Source organism: Onthophagus taurus, chromosome 1, assembly GCF_036711975.1.
Source record: "Onthophagus taurus isolate NC chromosome 1, IU_Otau_3.0, whole genome shotgun sequence".
NCBI lineage: Eukaryota > Metazoa > Arthropoda > Insecta > Coleoptera > Scarabaeidae > Onthophagus > Onthophagus taurus.
The window spans coordinates 20,500,486-20,521,862 of NC_091966.1; the positions used below are offsets into that span (position 1 = coordinate 20,500,486).

The following is a 21,377-nucleotide window of genomic DNA, read 5'->3' on the forward strand; positions in this document are numbered from 1 at the left end:
GGCTCTATACTGTCTGCATTACTTTGTGCTCTATATACGTCAAACTTCGATCAACAGATTAAGCACTGTAAAGCACATTTCTATGCGGACGACAGACAAATATATACTGCCATAGACTTAAACGTAATCAAATGAAATCGAATGTGATTGTATTTGGTTCGAAGAAACAAAAACAGATGGTCTTAAGAAAACTACGCATTATAGTGAACAATGAAGTCTTGTCAATTCAGAAATCAGTTAAAAATTTGGGCATTGTGATCAATGAGAGTCTGAGTTTCAATGAACACATTAACAACTGCATTCAGAAAGCTTATAGCAGTTTAAGAATTATCTATAGCAATAGAGCCTTTGCACGGAGAGAAATGGCTTGTACTGTGCACTAAAAATATACTATAAGGTATAATACTTTACTACGAAAAGTGACAGCGAGACAAGATTGTATTCAGTACAATAAATATAATACAATGAATTGTTGTATGTATACAATGAATTGCTGCATGTATAATATTTTTTCTATAATACGATTCGTACAATCTATTTCTTTCAGTGTGAATCGTAAAACAAAAATTCATCTATGTGAAAGCTTAGTTCTATCCATATTTAACTACGGTGATGCCCTCTATGTCTCGTTTTTGTCATACATATAAAAAATAAAATTCAAAAGGTACAGAATATTAGACTGATATTTGGTTTAAAACGCAGAGATTACGTAAACTTGTCTAGTTTACTTTGACGTAAACTGTCAAAGTTGGCCACTTTGAAATAGTGATATACAGAGGAGAAGATCACTGCACACCCTTATGTTTACACTATAAAGTAATGACCTTTCAAAAACCTCCGTATCTGTAAAAAAAAGTACGTGTAAAAAAGGACGTGCACTCAGTCAATATTAGATTTACGGGTAGATTATCTCCACCAATATTTTATACCGTAAAGCCGACGTTACACGTCGCAATTGACTGCTATGGCGGCAACTACGGAGGAGCGTGGTATGACTGTTCCCGTCAAAATTTGCGTGTAACATGTCTATTACCATAGTAATGACTGCGAGCAAAGCTACTGCGAAGGCTAGAAAATTTTCTACTTTCGGTATATCACGGAAATTTGACGATTAAACACGCCAATTTGACGCTAGCAGTCAAACCACGCCCAACCACACCACTCCGTAGTTACCGCCATAGCAGTCGATTGCGACGTATAACGTCGGCTTAAGTTTTAAAAGATGTTTTTCATACCAGATTTGCAAAGTAATAAATGAACTTCCTCCTTGTTGTGCATTGGCTGAGTGTGCGTCAATAGCCATTTTCAGAAGACACTATGCTGTTTTTTTTATTTGGGCAGCAGTGTTCTTGACTCCATTTATGCTTTGTTTTTTTTTCTAATTGGTGGGAACCTTTTCGGACATGTTTATTGGAAATTGCGAGGAAACTTTCCTTGTAAGATTCGTGAAACTTTTTTATCGCTTCAGTAATTAACTTCTGTTTTTTTCTTTTGTTCTATGGTGAGGTGGAAGATCAGTACATATTGAACCTCATCATAAGTTTGATCATCGTAGATATTTATTTTAAGTATTTTGTTCTTATATTTGTATTTTTTTTCTATACATCTGATGATCAATAAACCATTATTATTATTATTTTAGAATACAATTTTAAACAACTTTAATCAAACACATTTTTGTAATAGAATAATGTTTTTTATAAAGTCCGATTTACACATTACACCTATTCAGCGATTTAATTAATTGCGATATCAAAAGTTTTAAAATAATTTCTTTAAAATCGAAATAAAATCTAAACAAATTTTATTGAAAAAACTTTTTGATCAACTTTAATGTTGTTTTTTAAATCAGCTCGTATATTATCGTATTAACATTATTATTGTAGATTTGGTTGGATGATATTTTAAATATCATCTCTTTTGAAAATTAAAACACTGAGTTATGATATGCCTTGATGTGTATTGAATTACATATAACGTACTGTTCACCGGGAAATGAAATTTGATTTTTTTGTGTTTACAACCCAGCATCCAGTGGTTGTAAACACAAAAGAAGTTGTATCTAGTGGACAACGATTTTTTATCTTCTGCGATAATAAACATTTTGCCACAAACAACATAGTTTTTACTTCACAACACTCTTAAATGAATACTATTTCTCTTTTTTTTTCATCCTTTCAATACTAACTTTTTTCCATATTCACCTTTGCACCAAGTTTCACGATATTCAGCGAAAACTTCGGAACACCTACCTTAAATCCATTCACAAGAAAAAGAAAAAGCTTACCAAAATATTGATAATACAAAAAGAAATTAAGATATTTGCTATCAAATGCTGTATGTAAATGAACACGAAATGAAATAGCTATTTTAACTTGTTATAATTATTAAGAAAGTTTTTCGATTTCTTTAATCTCCATTTTTATTGCTTCAATAAATCATTCGAATTCCGGTTGACAAACACAGATCATCATCGCTTCTCTATTTCTTCTTCTCCCTTTTCCTGTTTTTTTTTCTTGAAATTCTTTTAGGGGACACCAACATAGTCCACCCTCCAAAAATCGTGCAGACAAGCGATATCCATGGCAACGACGTCGGTGCGCCGTCCCTTTTGCGCCTACCACATAGGCTTCTGTTACGCTCCCAGACGCACTATGCAACAAAAGTGGCATCGAGGTTCTGTGGGTTGTGCGTATGAATGAGACGAGTTGAATGGAGAAGAGCGTCTTTTCGATGAGAGGAAAACGGGGTGAAATGGGAGGAGTTTATAGGTAATTACGAAACTAAGTATGTTGAATCACTTGATAAAGTTTGAAAACTTAGAATGTTTCATTAAAAGAATTGGTAAGAAAATTTTATGGCTGCCTAAAGAGGGTGATATCATAAAGGGAGTGATTTTGGAAACTAATCAATAATAACGTTTAATTTTATAATGTAGTTAATTATTTTTATTTACTGATAAGAATCAAATCGTTTAATTTGAGAGATATATTATTTAGTATTGAAGACAAATAACTAATGAAATAATTAATTTAAACAATATAAATTAAATAAAAACAATACTATTTCTGGTCTTTTTTATTTACTGTCTGACCGGTTTCGGCTTATGCCATCATCAGAGATATTTATAATACATTAGATTTTAGTAACATATTAGATTCATTCTGCTGCTCATCTAGACTGCTTATCACAAATATACACGTTAAAAATTTCTTTTATATGTCCATACCTTAAGTGCCGATCAATCCGAGTAAATCCGATGTAAAATTTTAAGTTTTAATGTGTTTATACTTCATAATTTTTAATTTTTAACGCGTATATTTGTGATAAGCCGTCTATATAAGGAACACAATGTATCTAATATGTTACTAAAATCATAATGTTGTATTATTAATGTCTCTGATGATGACGTAAGCCGAAACCTGTCAGACAGTAAATAAAAAAGACCAGAAAAAGTATTGTTTTTATTTAATTTATATTATAGAGAATAACTGGTCAACATGGCTCAAACTCCCTCATTTAATTAATTAAAAATTTAAAGAAGTAATTTGAAATAATCAAAGCTTATTATTAAAAAAAATAAAGATAGATTTAATTCGTTTTAGTTTTTATGATGAAATCAAAATTTCGATTAAATAAGGGGGTGAAAATCAAATTAATTACTCATCTTGTTGGGGATGCAATCGTATTTAACGAGTGGTCATAAATTGTCGTTTAACTTGATTAACGCAATATACCATTAACAAAATCGTGTTTTATTGAACATAGGCAAACAAGATTATATCCCTGCTTTAAGTGTTGTCTGCTTAATTATAATCAATTTTTAAATCGTTTAAATTAAATTTCATCAACTTCCTAAAATAGAATAACAATGAATATAAATAAATTAATTAATAATTTCAATACTTTACATCGAAATAAAATTGCAAAACTAACTTTAGCCTTGTTTGTTTGTTTGTTTAAAACAAAAAGAAAACAGGATACAATAATAGATAAAACATCTGTGGTTTCCATTTAACACCGGAACAGATACCGTAATCGGAGTACAAAGTGACGTAAAAAAAATCGAAACCCAAAAAGAGACCGCGATTGACTCTCACAATAGTAATTGAATCCATTCCCCATTAAAATCATTCATCCAGCGATTTAATTTCAGTTTCGATCAATTTCGATCGACACAATTTCCTAAATTGCGGTTACGATGTAATTCTACCGTAGTAATTTCACTTTCAAACCGAACGTACCGTTTCGAATCGGTCGAATATCATTAACAATTTAATCTAATCGCGTATCAAACATTTAAGTATTGGCTATTGACGCGTTAGTCTCGGGGAGTAGCATTTCGCGTTAAGATCTAATTATAGTATAAGTCGGGCTTCTGTGCAGCTCGCACACATTCTCACCGGTATTTATGTAGTGCCACGGAATTCACTGTCGAATAATAAAGCTTAACGGTGCTCCCGATTCAATACCGTCTTAAAATGTTGAAAGTAACAATATTTACATTGCCGTAATGAACGAGATAAAAATTGGTCAGGAACGAAAGATGTTCGTTTTGTTATTATCTTGTCGAAAAACGTGTTGATTCATAAACGAACGTGTTGAGGTAAGATAAATGTTTAGTTGATGATCGTATAATTAAATTGATTATGTTTAATTTTTTTTTTACTTTTTTTTAAGTTTACAATAATGTTTTAGTGTATACTTTGAAAGACATAGTTTTTTTCTCGCATAAATAAAGTAAACCCTGAAATTTATCTTTCGTTTATCTTTGAAACATTTCAATTATTTACACTCTCTTGGGGCTCGCTGCAAATTACAGAAAAAAAGCTAGGTCGACCTACTGACATCAATTCTATTACTGGTACAGTAGAAAAACTCACATATTTTCTGACTTCCTCTCAAACCAAATGTTTGAGGTAATTGCGCAATGCCCTTGAATACACAAAGACGACGATGAAATTTTAAATAAATATATAAATTTATATTCAAAGTAAACGTTGCTAAATAAAAAAAGATTAATTTAGTTTACCTACTATAGTATTTGTAATATTGGGGTAGATAAGAATTTGGATCTGAATAATTTATTAATTTCTAAAAATAAAATTATAATTCTCTTATTTAAAATGCTAAATGACGTAATTTTTGTACAATCATCCCATCGACTAAACTTATATATCACTGTATAAAGCGGATTTCCGATTATAAAGAAATTTTGTATAGAATCTATATTTTAAGGTGTATTCTAATAATATAAGGCTTCTCAAGTAGATTTAAAAACAAGGGTAAAAGTTTGTTGCTGTCGTCGTACAGGTAATTTTTCAAACGGTCGTCATAAGGTCAACTTTATGAATATTGTACAAACGCGTAAGTGCGTGAGTCGAACAAATTTTTGAAGACTTAAATGTTAATAGTCATTATAATATAAATTTTTCTGATATTAATTTATTGTGGTTATTATACTGAAATTTAAATTATAATTAGTAATACCTTTTTCAGATACAGTATTTTTACTTGATCAAACCTTATCTTTTCAATTAATCGTATAATATTGAGAAACATTGGATTTCTTAAAAAAACTCTTATGGAACTTTCACAATTTATAAGATATTATTTACTTTGTCAGATATTTTTATTAGATAAAACGTTTGCGTTTGAGGTTTTTGTTTGATAAATTAAAAACAAAGTAAGTTTCTGTTAATTTTTTTAAAGTAAATAAAGAAGGCTTGTTAATTAATTTATTTTGGCTTCCGTTTGCGATTAATATGTATCCGGACTAGTGAGATAAGTTTAGAATTACTTTGATTGTCGAAAACTGGATAAAAAAAATCTCCACACAATTGACACCATTTTAAATTATTCTGCTAATATGATGTTTAGGAGAAAAATATCATTGGAGGGAACACTATACTCGACTATTGTTGATCCTTTAATGAGCCTTGTACTATCTTTGACACATAATAGTATATTAAAAAACAAGTTTCGTAAGACACGCTTGAAATGCACGAATTTAAGTTGAAAAACGAGTGGCGAAGCCACGTGTTTTTTAATGAATGAGTGCTTTAAGTCTTATGAAACGTATTTTTTATACTATTTTTTGTAATTCGCGGTTTTATACTTTTTTTAACAAAAATAAAGTAAATTTTAGCAATGTAGGGAAATAGGTATGTAGCAGTTGGTAACACCGGAACACTTGAAAATAAAAACTTGAATTGACAATTAGAAACTGTCAAAACACAAAATATATTCACCTGAAAAAAATGTTTGATGTACACCTCCCAAAATAAGAGAAATTGCTCAGAGTCAATGTCTTGTATTCGATGCTAAGAACGTGTTTAAACATCCATAGACAAAAATTGTCACATTAACAACTAGAAAAATTAATAACCCAATGTCACCAACTTGAACTGGTTCCATAAAATGTTATTAAAATCTCATTACAGCATCGGATGCTGTAAGGAGTCTCATTACAGCACCCGTTTGAGTACTGTTATAGCTTCCATTACCGTAGCGAATTACAAAAAACTACTAACAACAGTTTTGGTATTCCTTGTACTAATAGAATACAAACTAACAGAGTTGCTTTCCCACTTTAAATATCAACCATTTCTTTCTCGTTAGTGAAGGATAAATGTCTCGCCTAGCTTAACTTTTGAGAACTTTCTTATAAGTTTTATTGCAAAATTTTCAGGTACATATCATAACCTGAGAATTATTTTGAACCATGTCCAAAACACAATTTTTCTATGTGTAATTGTACCAAGTATTGTTCCAATGATAACAGAGCATGCAAGCACGTGACATAGAACTTTTAAATTCAAATTACTGCTTTGTAGACTAAGGGACTTGGTTCAAAATAATTTTCAAATGACGATATATTGATCCACAATCCCTTGTATAAATAAAATTAACACATAAATGTTTAGTAATACACAGTTTTTGGGATTAAGCTGCTCATTCTCTTATTCTCAAAACAATTAAATTTAGGTTTGCTAAATATTACAGACTGCCAAAATGATATCAGTCTTCTAATAACCTACGTGTTTTCACAAATTCGAAACGGTCTTATTTTGTTTACTATGAAAGACTTCTTCGTTAGATACTCTTCCTCGTAAACCTTCTTATACGGAGGCCTTCTGTTATCTTACCCCATTCTTATACGGAGAAACGGATAAAACAAGAACAACGTTTAATCCCCTTATAGTAATCAGTTTTCACAAGATTTTTTCAATTCTTATATCCATCTTATATCATTTTAGCAAGTACAACTTCGTGAATTTTCATTAATTACCTTGTAATTCTTGACGTCTCTTTACTATACAGAGTAGAACAAAAAATCTCTGGAAATGCCTCATTTACTCCGAAATGGGTAACTAGAGACAAAACTTAGAATATGTCTATTTTGGGATACAAAGATTTTAGACTTGTTATTCGCAATGTTGCCAGATTTACCATTTTTCTGATATTGTGAAATATTTTTTTAAAATCATTTTAAAAGTAACCTTGCTTTTTTTTGGCTCTGTGGCCCAGATATAGATATTTCAGATTCATGATTTTGTTTGCGATCGACTCAAAATGGCTTCGCGATCAACGTTATGGACACCACTGGTATAGCTCTGCAGACTGTAACCGATAAATCTGCAATATCACTGTCTCAAGCGGAACATTGGTTCGCATCGAATATGCTTTCCCTAAACCCTGGAAAGACTGCCAGACTGCGACCTTTTCACTTCGTCGACAAGCCGATGCCAATACTTCCGCTTCAGAGGATGAACAAAAATCCATAAGATTTTTAGGCATAAATCTCGATAAAAAATTAACTTTTAGGCAACACACTGATGTTGCAATCAAGCTCCGTAGAAATGTTTATGTATTACATATTCTGAGCAAAAACGTATCTTCATCTACGTTAAAAACCGCATATTTCTCTCTGTGCCAGTCTGTTATTGCCTACGGGATACTGGTTTGGGGTGGTGCAACATCCAGTGATCGAGTTTTTAGACTTCAAAGGCGAGCAATAAGGATACTTGATAATTTGAAATATTGAGATGATAACCTTCCCTTCATTGTATATATTAGAAAATATTTTCTACACAAACAATAATTTTGATAAATTTATCACGCACAAGGATGTGCATAACTAGAGGACCAGACCAGAGGACGTGATCTGTTAGTGCCTGAGTATTGCCGGCTCTCCAGGAGTTTCAACTGTTTGTCTCTCAAATTTTACAACAAGAATCCAGAGAGATTCAGAAGGCTTGCATTAAACAAGTTTAAATGTAGTATTAAGTCATTTTTACAGAAAAAGGCCTACTACGCGTGCTCTGAATATTTCACTGACCAGATTATACTGTCGGATTTTAATCTGTAACCTCTAAAACGTCTTACGTGTACTTTGAATATTTTATAAGTTTGTTCTTTACCTTTTTGCTTTGCAATGTGTGTACCTGACGAGTGTTAATATTTTTTATGTGACACAATAAACTTTGAACTTTGAACTAAAATAGGGATTACTCCGGGAGGTCTGTTTGCTGTCCGGAGTCTATCCTTAGTCTTATACAGGGTGTCACACAAAAAACGCTATATATTTACATATTTACAGTTATATATTTACATTCCGATTTTTATGAGCTATCAAATGAACTGGTTTGATAAATATCTATGTTATAATATATATCTATATTATAACTATGTTTCATGCTACAAATAAATTTTTTCCAACGCCATCTTCAAGTTCTAGCGATGATCATCTTTTGTTTTTCAAATTGCTCGGTACTCTCAGACGCAGTACTCTCAGACTTTCATCAAACGTTTCATTTCTTAATTTCTAATCGCTATGAAAAAACCAATTTTTATCTTTAACTTCATTTTCAACACTGTAAAACTGGTACAGCATCCTTTGAATGTTATTTTCATCCAACTTGACCTTCAAATTAATTCATTTATTAATAAATTAATAATTAATCTGTAAAATTTTATATAAAAAAAAATTAAACGCCCTTATAGCTTATAATTTGCTGTAACTCTACTACTATTTTATTTCTTGTACTTTTGATATTTTCATCAAAATAATAATTTTATTGTTTAACCTCCTACAAACCTCAAATTCAATTTGTTATTTTTAATAAGTTATATAATATAAGGTGACCTCCCTGGAAGATTATAATTTGGTGTAACCGAAGGTTTCTCTTCTTCTCTCATTTCTTAATTCCTAATCGTTTTGCAGAAAACAATTTTTATCTTTAACCTCATTTTCAATAAACATTAAATTGGTACAGCATCCTCTGAATGTTATCTTCATCCGCCTACAAGAGAACAGTGTCGTCCACATAGAAAACTATTTTCAGTTCTTCGTTTCCCAACTGATATCCTTTTCCAACTTTGTTTACGTCAGTTATTATTTCGTACATGACCAAGTTGAAGAGTGCTAGGCTTAAACTATCACCTTGTCTTGTGCCGGTGTGAATCGGTACTCTACGTGTTATTCTCCTAAAGTGAGTTGGCAAATAAAAGGTCTCGCGATTAATGTTTTTCGGTTTACTTTATACAAAACAGTCAAGATTTTCTCCAGTGTTTCGAACAATAAACGATCAGTGCCAGTGGTTTGATCTGCACTTCTGAGCCCCGCGACCATTACTATTGCTGAAATTTTATTGTACATCAAGTCAGTCAGTTGCGCATTAGAATACTGTTGGAATTTTAGTAATTTAACTTGACTCTTAGTAATACACTCTAAAACCACTAACAGACAACGCCAACCAAAATTTTGGAAAAAGAAAGCAAAGATTCAGCGGGGATGGTTGACTTAACGTAACCACGCCTGTACAATCTTTGTTGATCTTTGTTAACAAGTTGGAAGTACAAATAGGCTCGAAGCGTGATCTGTTATGATCTAAACTTATTTCCAAAATTTCATTTTTCAGGTGTTTATAGTTTCTGAGAAAATAAACGTAAATCCAAATTTGTCGCTATTTTTAAAGGAGCATAGCTGCTCGTAAATCCCGAAATTGATAGTTCATAGTTCATATAACCAATCCGTAGAAATCCACAAAATAATCACCTCATGAGTTTTGGCTATGTTTCCCCAGTTGGCAGACTTCATTGTATGAGTAAATCCCGTTCCCATTGGTAATCATGAAGGCTACACTGTAAACAAATATTTACTATTAAACACCTGTTTGCTGAATCTCTCTACGTAATGATTTGTTAAATCATCTCTGAATACACACTTATGACAGGTTAACTTTCTAAAGATTAAACGTTATCACACGTTAATCACATCTCCAAAAGTAACTGATATATTAAGATGAAATAATATGCAGTTTAAAGTAAATTAAATTGGTGTTCAGTATGTTGAAAATCATTTCTTTATTTCCACAAATCTCCACTAAAATATAATAAAATTTGGTTTAAAGCAAATTCAGAAATTTCCCCGATATAGTTTTACTATTTCAACTCTGAATTATGTCAACTGAATACTTATTAACGTCTGTCAAGTTGGCACTACATCTTGCGATTTGAATAAAAAAAACTATTGCATTAATTGTCGCTTAATTTGTTGTAATTTGTCGTAAAGTTTACAAATTTGTCGCTTCCTTTTTTATAAACAATATTTGAAGTAATGCATTTTTAAGGTAGTGCTAACTTGACAGTGGACATCTATGGTATAGAACAGTGGTGTCCATAACGTCGATCGCAAAGCACTTTTGAGTCGATCGCCAAGAAAATTAGGAATCTGAAATATCTAATATCTGGGCCTCAGAGTAAAAAAAAAGGAAGGTTACTTTAAACACTTCGGTCGATCTTGGCAAGTAGCTCTAAATCGATTAAACATTAAAATTGTTGATTTTCGAAAATTAACTCAATCATAACTCAAAAACTAAAAGCGATGGAGAAATACTTTTTATACATAAAACCTTAGTAATGGACCATAAAGACTAGATCTGTAAAAAGATTAAACCCAATTATAACCGTTCTTTATTTAGTAGCTTTAAATCGACTAAACATCAACATTGTTGATTTTCGAAAATTAATCAATTATAACTCATAAACTAAAAGCGATGGGGAAATATTTTTTATACATAAAACCTTAGTAATGGACCATAAAGACTAGATACATAAAAAGATTGAACTCAATTATTACCATTTTTTATTTATATTATATTTATTTATATCAGTGGTGACCATAACGTCGATTGCCAAGAAAATCATGAATCTGAAATATTTATATCTGGGCCTCAGAGCAAAAAAACAGGAAGGTTACTTTAAACCCTTTGGTCGATCTTGGCAAGACATTTATATAAAAAGTCGATCTTGATCAAAAATTAGTGGACAACACTGGTATAGAACCTAGCGAACCTAGATAACAAAAAATTAAGGCCGTCATTAACTTTATTATCGTTTAATTTGTAATAATTTGTCGTAAAATTTACAAATTTGTCGCCAGCTTTTTTATGAATAATTTTTGAGGTGTTACACTTTTGAGGTAGTGCTAACTTGACGGTGGGAACCTATGGTATAGAACGGAGATAACAAAAAACTAATGACGTTATTGATTGTCGCTTAATTTGTTGTAATTTGTCGTAAAGTTTACAAATTTGTCGCGTCCTTTTTTATGAATAATGTTTGAGGTATTGCACTTTAAAGGCATACTAAACGTACTTTAATTTTCGTCATTCTTCACGTCATCAAACGTTACTAAGGATAGGTATGACGTCATATTAAAGCCACAATTGACCAATTACCACTTTTTCCTCTGTAAATGTTCTATATTAACCGGTTAGAGACGTTTCAGGATCAACTCCCATCTTCAGTCAACAACTTTGTTACTCTTAATCACAATCATATCTACAAAAAACCACAACAAAAACCATGAAAAACTCAAACTATGCAAACTATACATAAGACACAAAAGAAAAACCGGTGTCGAATGTTTAAAGATTTACCTCAAATCCTGATATGATGTTTTAAAAAACTTTTTCCAAATTACTATACACTGAGAAAAAAAGTGACGTATATACAACGAATTTCTTCGTTGTAACAATGAAAATAACGATAAAATCAGTCCGATGAAAAAGTACGTTGACACAATGAACATTTTGCACAAAAGGATGAACTCGTTCGCTGATTAATGTAAATTTATTGCATGAATGAATAGCGTACATTAGTTTTTTCAAATCACATTTTATTGAGCCAAGAAAGTCGAACATTATAATTATGTGCAGGATCATAATGCCAATGATACTACTTTATAGTGTCGATTAAAAATGTTTATTGCTGCAATAACATCATACAATGTAATTATGTACAGGTTTATCTTTCTAACGATGCTAGTTCACAGTATCAATTAAAGTTGTTCATTGAGCCAATAACATCATACGTTCTTATAATGTACATATTAATCCTGCTAATGAAGCTACTTCATAAAATAGTCCTTTATCCAATAAAAATTATTCATCAAGTACATGAACAATAAAACTACAATGAAATTATTTGTTGCTTTAGTGCTAATTGTTAGTTAACACTATGTACCTTGACTTACCTAATCATGGCAATTAATGTCATGGCATGACGGTATTATAAACACCGTACGCTAATAATTTCTATCAAGGGAATCTATGAAAATGAAAAATTCTGTCCTTGATTATACCTATAATGTGACAAGTGGAAAAATTGTAAGTATGATAAGGTAGTTGATAAGTTTTTCTTATCATAATTTTCTTGAAAGAAATTCGTTGATCACAGGGTATCTTTTATCCTTTTACATTCAGCAATTTTCTAACATAAATAAGGTAATACTAATCAGATAATTAAACACCAAATTCATTTTTTAGGTTTTATTGTACTGCAACACATCATTTCTAAATAGGTGTTTTATGGCAACTTCAAAACTTTAAACATTATTTTAAAAATATTCTCGCAAATTGCCATCACAAAAGGTTGTATTTGTGCAGCCACATAACAGCTGCTACGCCACCATCTAGAATTAACAAAATAAATTCAAACAAGTTGTGAAGAAATCCAATTAAGTAAAGCATATTTAGATGAACTCACCTTCATCATCATCGGTACGCATTTCTCGTAATTGATTTACGATGTTGCGTATGCCTTTTTCTTTGACATATTTTTTGTCACTTAGGAATCCATAATTATTTCCTCACATTGCTTCCAATACATTAACAAACTATCGTGATTAGTACGTTACCCTGCCGTAACGTCCATGTTAATCTGTAAAATAACATGTTGTAAGCTTTTCTAATAATTACGAAAGAGATATTGTTTATACCAAACGAAACCCATATGGCCTTTTATAAAATGGCCATTTTTCAAGTAATTCTGATATTGAGGCTACTGTTTTAAGGTCTGTAAACCTTAACTGTCTGCAGGCTTTCCAAGCATGGTCAAAATCTTCGGAAGAGAGATTATCATATGTTAATGCTCAAATCATTATTATTAACAACTTAAAATACCTACCAAACGTTATTATCATCAATGCACCTCAATTTAAGTATCCTACTAAAATATTAATAGACATATTTAAAAAAAAACAAGCAAAGTTAAGCACTTTGAAGAACAAAACTTATTTTATCAAAAACTATCTCAGCTCAAATATAAATCTAGAACAATTTAATAGTTTTTGTAACAGGTAAAACATTACCTGTATTACCAGTATTTTACTTACCAAATTGCACAATTTACTAAATTCACATCACCCAGAAGTTTCGTTACGCGAAGGAACACGTGATATAAGCGAATGAGCTAGCACAGAATAAACAAACGATTCTTGGAAACAAGCAGAAACCGGTAGAAACAAGTAAACAAGGTTCGTCAAGGATGAATTGTAAATCATAACTTATTGTGTAACTTATCATAATTTTTCTTCGATATGTACATTAAGGTGATGTACTTGTTCATTGACCAATAAACATATACATTAATATTACGAATTCGTGTTATTGATTTTTATTATCAGCATAACAAAAAGTTTCATTGATGTAATGATTGAATACTTCGCCCAAATTAAAAAGGTTGTTGCCAGAATAATTTTTGTACATTAATTTCAATAAATCGGATTTGTAATATCGATAAATGCATTATAGAGTCACCAAGAAAAATCTATAACATTTTCATAATATCGATGAAAATTTCAATGTGACAATGAAGTCGCTATTAATAAACCCTGTTTTTAACGCTGGTCTTTTTTAAACCTTTTATGTAAAAACACCTCTAGTTTAATTTATCGTTTTATTGACCAATTACAGTATTCCTTTTACAGTTACGATAGTAATTACAACGTTAGTAATAACAATGGTGAAAAACCAACATTACCATACTAAAATCATGAACAAAACTGTTGTAAATGATCAAACGTTACCACGGTTGTTTTTCAAACCAGAATTGACGATTACAGTTACCATAGTAACGTACTGATTAACCATAGTAACAAGTCTGCTTATGATTTTAATATGTTGCATATGTGAGGTAAAGCTAACTTGACACCCGGTCTATGACTTAAAATGGACTTAAAATGAAGAACAAATAACTAACAAGATAAAAAGTTATTTTATTAGTAGTAGACACGGTCTACTATAGACACGGTCTTTCGGCAAGTTTTTTATTGCACAATATATATAATTAATGCTGGTATAGTTTCAAAAGTAGTCTAAACCTCCTTAGCGACATCTTTCAAATCGTCGTAAACAACCCATTGAATGCTATTTCGATATGTAATTGCTATATAATATCCTACGGAGGTAATACTATTTTGATTGCTTAAATATTCAACGCAACCAACAACTTTAAATTGTTTATCCTGAAATTGTATATATTTAGGAATTTTATTGAGAGTAATACCAGGTGATGTTGAGACTGTCTCGAGTGCCAGAATTGGAACTAAAATTTAGAACCAGCAAGAACATTTAAAAAAATCAATACTAATCTTGGAAAATGTGGGTAAATGTATATAATATCCTACCGAGGTAATACTATTTTGATTGCCTAAATATTCAACACAACCAACAACTTTAAATTGTTTATCCTGAAATTGTATATATTTAGGAATTTTATTGAGAGTAATACCAGGTGATGTAGAGATTGTCTCGAGTGCCAGAATTGGAACTAAAATAAAGTTCAAGTGAATAAATTGAATTGTAAATCTGACATCCAGAAAATGCTTACCTATGTGTGATATTTTCTATTTAACATCTTTCCAATTTTTGTTTATATCGGTCCATACCACAAATATGCATCCTTTTCTGTTAGTAATTTTCAACTGTCCTTGTACTTGATAGTACCATTTATCTTTTCTATTTACTTTAAAACAGTTTCTTTCTTGATTCCATTTCTAGAAAGTATTTTTTGTTTGTTTCATGGCATCGTTGGGATGTATATGGTATGCGCAGGAAGGGCACTTTATTTTCACAACAACTCCTTGTCCCACTAAGTCGTCTGGACGTGCCCCTAGGAAGCTGTACTCAGCGTCTATGAACAATCCGCACGTTTCTACCTTTATATTATCCTGTTCCAGCGTTGCCAACTTAAAATATGTCTAGGAGGTTGATACTATTCTAAAAGTTAGTAGTTTCCAATTAATCACACTATGGAAAGTAGTAGTTTCACTACTTTTAGACGTTATTAGAGCAGAGCAGTATAAGTTGGATAATTTTTACTGTTTCTAATATTAGATATTATACTGAAAATATACTATAAATATATCTAAATTTTATTTCATTTTATGTAAAAATAATTAGTTTTATTTAATTATTCACATTATCTCTATACTAAGTTGTACTCCTGAGGAGTTATAGGCCTTCAAAGTTGGGTCTTAAACTTTTAAAACATTTTATATCTTCGAAGTACATTAAGATAGAAAAACCAAATTTGGTATACGTTATGAGTGTACCAAGTGTATTAATTGGTAGCAAGTTGAGACCAATTGAAACATCTCAAAGGGTGATGGTACCCTAACTTATTTGACGACAAGATTTTATAACCTATTTGTCAAGTTTGACGTACAATTTACCGCCGACTACTGAATTTTCGATGATTTTAAATAACGTTAATGAAATACGTGTCCTTAGTTATTTGAGTTTTTTATGAAAACGACAAAGTTTTTTAAAAAATAATAAGAGTAAGAAAAGTTTTGGAATTAAATTCCACATGAAATGAAGTACTAATGTATTAAATCCGCCAAAAAATTAAAAAAATCTGTCAAAATTTAGGGTACCATCACCCTTAATCAACCTTTTGAAATGCCTCAATTGAGCTCAATTTGTTACCAATTAAAAACCTTGGTACACTCATAACGTATACCAAATTTGGTTTTTCTAGCTTAATGTATTACGAAGATATTGAATGTTTTAAAAATTTAAGATCCAACTTTGAAGGGCTATAATTACTCAGGGGTACAACTTGGTATAGACGTAAATTACGTTAAATCATCTTAATTTATTTTCCTCAACATGTCCCTGTTCTGTGTCGGTTCTTATGTGAATCACCCTGTATATTAATTTAAGTTGATTAGTCTAAAAGAATTAATTTTATAACATTAGTTACTTCAGCAACTTGAGGAGAGTTTCTATGATAATTAGAAAAAGTGGAATAAACTTATAACCAACATAACAACCTTGCCTACTCGAGGATCTTGCAGTTTTTCAGGATAAAAATAAGAAAAAAGTAAAGTACATGTAAATTCTTTAAAAGAATATAATAATAATTTATAGTGGTCTTCAGTAGGTTGTTCTTGTAAGTTGATAAATCGTTTTGTATGTATCAGTCCTTGCAATGTATCAGTGGACAATTTGTTTTTATTGCAAGTTTTTAATAAATTAACGACAATAAACAGTCTTTCCATATTCGCACTGTTGTGTGGAAGTGCAAGTAATTTCCTCACAAATTGGCTTAATAATGTATACATTTGTGTATCATCGCTTTTTTTCATTAGAGAAATATCATGCCAGAAGTCTTCAACTCTAATATTTTTGTCAATTGTAAAAGGAAGAGTTGTGTTTCTTAATAGTAAATGACAAAATGACAGCTTTTGTTAGGTTAAGTCAGTAGAGACTGCAGAAACCTGTAACTTTCTTTTCGCTTATCAGAAAAGGGTAAAAACACAGCAAATGGTAAAAAAAAACAAGAAAAAGAATAAAATTTTTCTATTCTTTTTCTTTTTTTCAAGATCTTAAAAAGTTGCTAGATATTTCTTACAAGGTAGTAAATTTGACCAAGACACTAAAAGTTGGTAGATCTACCGAAAAGTTAGTAGAGTTGGCAACACTGTCCTGTTCTTCTAACTGATGTATAGCAAATAGCGAGTTTTTCATTCATTTTACCATGCTGCACAGAGAACTACTTACAGCATCACGCGATTGACGCGACAAATTTGTAAACTTTACGACAAATTACAACAAATTAAACGACAATTAATGCAATAATTTTTTTATTCAAATCGCAAGATGTAGTGCCAACTTGACGGCACGGAGGTAACTTATTACAGGTTTACTTTATAAAGATTAAACGTGGAAAATCACATCTCCAAAAATAGTTGAGATATTAAGATGAAATAATATGCAGTCTAAAGCAAATTAAATTGGTATTCAGTATGTTGTAAATCATTTCTTTATTTCCACAAATCTCCACGTTATATTTTTTTAATTTAACTCTGAATACTAACATTCAGTGTGTTGTAAATTATTTTGTTATTCCTACAAATCTCGACGTAACTTTTTTAATTCATCTGTGAATCATGATGCATCAACTTATGACAGGTGAACTTTATAGAAATTAAATACTAAAAATCCTATCTCTAAAAGTAGTTGAGATATCATGATAAAACCAAAGGCATTTAAATCGGATTAAATTAGCGTTTACTATATTGAAAATTATTTCTTTATTTCCATAAATCTCGACGTTATAATTTTTTAATTCCATCTCTCGATTTCTATTATTTTTTTTAATTTTTAGCTTGGAGTTTTGAAGGTAAAGATGTTATGTTTACATCAAATTAAAGCTAAAACATTCTTTATCGAGTAATTTAGAATAATAACAAAGTTATTACGAAATTTCTATATCTAAATTAACCTGAAAAGGTTAAAACTAGGTGTGAAATCTTTTATATCTTAAAAAAATGTACCTAAAAAAATTCTTGATACATTATATATTTAAGGGGTGTTCTGGTACTTATCACGTTCCTACTTATAAAAAACGGAAATGAGAAGACGCAGGATGAAGAGAGGTCTATGTAATGTGAGGTTAAAAGAAGGTAAAGCGAAGTTCTTGGTATCTTAGACGATAAACAGTGTCCGCGTAGACGGATCGGTTTGTTTGTTCGCTTCAAATCTCCGCCACAGGGCATGTTATTAATTAAGTCGATCAACAACCGGTACGTTATACCAAACAATCTGACAACTAAAGTGTATAAAATATGTGTAAATTAAAAAAAAAGAAATCGTTTTCTCTTTTTTGTTATTATAAAGTAAGGAAGTAATTTGCAAATATTTCTAAGAAACTCTTGTAGTTTTAACGTCAACTAATTCGATTTTAATCGTTTGTCGGTGACTCCTGTAGAAGTCTCGTTTTGGAAGGGTCAACACTTACAGTAATGTCGTCATCGAGTTTTAATACAAAACGACTTTATTTGCTGGGTTCACGAATCCAAGATAAATATTTGTAGTGGATCTTTCTTACCAGATACATTTTCTTGTTGCAATGTGGTCCCGGCATGTTTGCCATGTGTCCCGCGACGGAGTGTCGCCAGTTTACTAAAGACAAAAGCATCTTAGAATAGGTAAACATTGCTAATTTGTCTACGCTCTGTCTATATATTTTATTTGAAGTCCGCAATGAGGGTAGTTTATTTCTTTACCATGAAGAGTGTAACTTCATCAAGTTCTAAAAAAGACGGTAAGTTTAACTTTTCAATTATACTGATTTATAATAGTTTCAAGAACATTAATTATTGTTGTGATTAGTTAAAATTTTAATGTGTCATATAAAAGAAAACAAGTTTGAACTTTCTAACACGTAAAAGCGAACACAATTCACTTCGTAGCGAAGAAGCAGGTGCCAGCGTAAATAGCGAAAGTATACAAGAAACAACCATCTGCTCGAGCGGTTATTGTAGACTTGTAGAGCAATACAAATGTGGCCTAAATTTAACTTCGTTTTCTGCTTAGCAATAGAATACGGATTTCTATTATAGAAGTCCACACCAGACATGCCGTCTCCTAAATATACTTTCATTATGACATAATAAAAAAGTTGAATCTCGTCCCAAAAAAATTAAAAAAACATCAATAAAATGTTCTTTTAATAAAAACGATTCTGTTTTGAAACATATTTATTAAAAACACATGAAACAGAATTGAAATATTTCAATAAAAATTAGTGCTAAACATATTTGATTTATTTATTTAAATCGACGAGAAAGAGTTTTAAAATTTTTTTAATTATCTTTAAACAAACAGTCTGGCATCATCGAGGATATTCAGGATTACCTCATCGCTGTTAGATTGCAAAAATAACCGAACGAACCGATTGTAAAACCACGTCAGCCATCAGATGTCGTTCGTTCTACGGGTTTTAAACAACGCGCGAAACCTTGCTTATCCAAACGAGGATTAAAACGTTTCGAGCTATCGCATTAACTGTACGCATTTCCGATTTCCTTCGCTCAAAATTTACCAAGCGTTATTTTGATTTGAAGCGATGAAGTTTTTGTTTAAAAGATGAAATCGGGTTTGGTTATAATTCTTGTTAAATATTCTATCTAAAGTAAATAATTAAAGTGTTGTTAATATAATTTAAATTAATTTTAACAAGTTATCGTGTAACTTTGCGTTTCTGTTGTATTTACGTTTGCGACGATCCAAACGGAGCCGTGAGTCACATACGTGTAGATACATGTTAATCGCGAGACATCCAAGCTAGTTAGTATTTACTGTGCGATCCTCGAAGACACCGACCTCTCTCCAGTTAATTTTATTAACAACTTATAAGGTGCTAATGTTGTTTATCAGTGCTACATGTAAGTATTAAAAAAGGTTGAGACATTTCTTCAAAAAGTTTTTCTAAAAATATCTTGGAAGAATGTTTACATAGTAATATTAGTTAGAGAATATGTTTACATCGTAAAGTTTATTCGAAATTATTATATAGAACTTGGTTCGCGTTAAATAAATTTTTAACGCCGGAAGCATCTGATAAATAATTAAGTAGGCAGGTGAAAAGGAAATAAGGAAAGAAATGCGGGTAATTTTATTACAAAATTGTAATTATTATAAATTTTATATTGAATGCGACAAAGAAACTTATCTTTAGTTTCTCAAATATTAAACTTACAAAAATGCATCATTTATTTTCGCATCCAGTTCAAATATTATTTCAGTCAATTTAACCTTGACTTATTTTCTTATAATTTTATTAAGTTTTTAAATTTATTTCTTAAAAAATTAGATAATTCATTTCCAATATTTCTTAAAGCTTGAAGCCTTAAATAAATCATCGACTTGTAACTAAACTAATAATAACGAATAACGATGCTTAAAAAAACATTTCTTTATCAATAATTTGCTGATGATAAACGTCCAAAAGTGCATTATTTATCGTTTTCGTACCCAGTTTAAACATGATATCATTAATTCAACATTGTGTTGTTTACTTTTCAATGTAATGAATCATTTATCTATTGTAATTTATTTTTTTGTGGTTAAACTTTTTTGATGGACCAATCAATTCATTTCTTAAAAAATTAGGCAACTTTTTTGACATTTCTTAAACCTTCAATCTTAAAAGAAATCGTCAATTTCTGGGTTAATAATAACAATGATCGTAGAAGAATAAATAGTTCACTATCAATTATTCACTTATCGATGATAAACAACCAAAACTGCATTATTTATGGTTTTCGTACTTAGCTCAAATATTATTTCAGTCGATCTGACCTTGACTTGTTTTGATTTTATTTTAATGAATCATTTATCTATAGTAGTCTTTTTGTATGGTTTAAACTTTTTCAATTGGTTTAACCAGGTTGTAGTCTAACAATAAAAAAATTCTTGAAAAAAACAGTTTTTCTTGTATTATTGTTCATTGATTCCTCTCAAAAGAAAAACGAATTCTCATCTTATCAAAGTCATTCATTTTCTAATAAAATCCTCTAGGCTTAACTCATTGAAATAAATATATTTACTTTCAAAGAATTTTTGATTATCTTGATTAATCGATAAAAATATGTTTTGATTTACAACTTTCATTTAACATTTTCATAATTTTATTGCAGTAAACCCTTTTACTGCTTTCAGTCCAATGTTCGCGAATAACTTTCATTAAAATTTGATAAGCACCAAACTTTAGGGTAGGAAGCCTAACGAATATTTGTT

The 21,377-nt window shown here is 30.6% G+C and overlaps 1 protein-coding gene and 1 long non-coding RNA gene across 5 annotated transcripts in view; one reads left to right on the forward strand and one right to left on the reverse strand.

Annotated features, from left to right (window-relative positions):
• Window positions 1-2,696: 2,696 nt before the first annotated feature.
• Window positions 2,697-21,377, forward strand: part of LOC111418997 (protein rhomboid-like) — a 28,315-nt gene continuing 9,634 nt past the window's right edge. Inside the window, exon 1 of one of the 4 annotated variants that reach the window (XM_023051739.2) lies at window positions 2,697-2,771. Coding sequence is in view for 2 of the 4 variants with exons in the window: in XM_023051735.2 (XP_022907503.2) it covers window positions 18,840-18,900 (61 nt within the window). In the remaining 2 variants the exon portion in view is untranslated. Of the gene's footprint in view, window positions 2,772-4,318; window positions 4,607-18,744; window positions 18,901-19,582; window positions 20,024-21,377 lie in introns of those variants that run through there. The other 3 variants (XM_023051738.2, XM_023051735.2, XM_023051736.2) reach the window with 3 other exon arrangements.
• On the reverse strand, window positions 12,833-13,402 carry LOC139430911 (uncharacterized). The gene is made up of 3 exons (XR_011641266.1): window positions 13,286-13,402; window positions 13,054-13,227; window positions 12,833-12,979 (listed from the first exon to the last, which is right to left on the reverse strand). It is a non-coding gene; the product is annotated as an uncharacterized lncRNA (long non-coding RNA).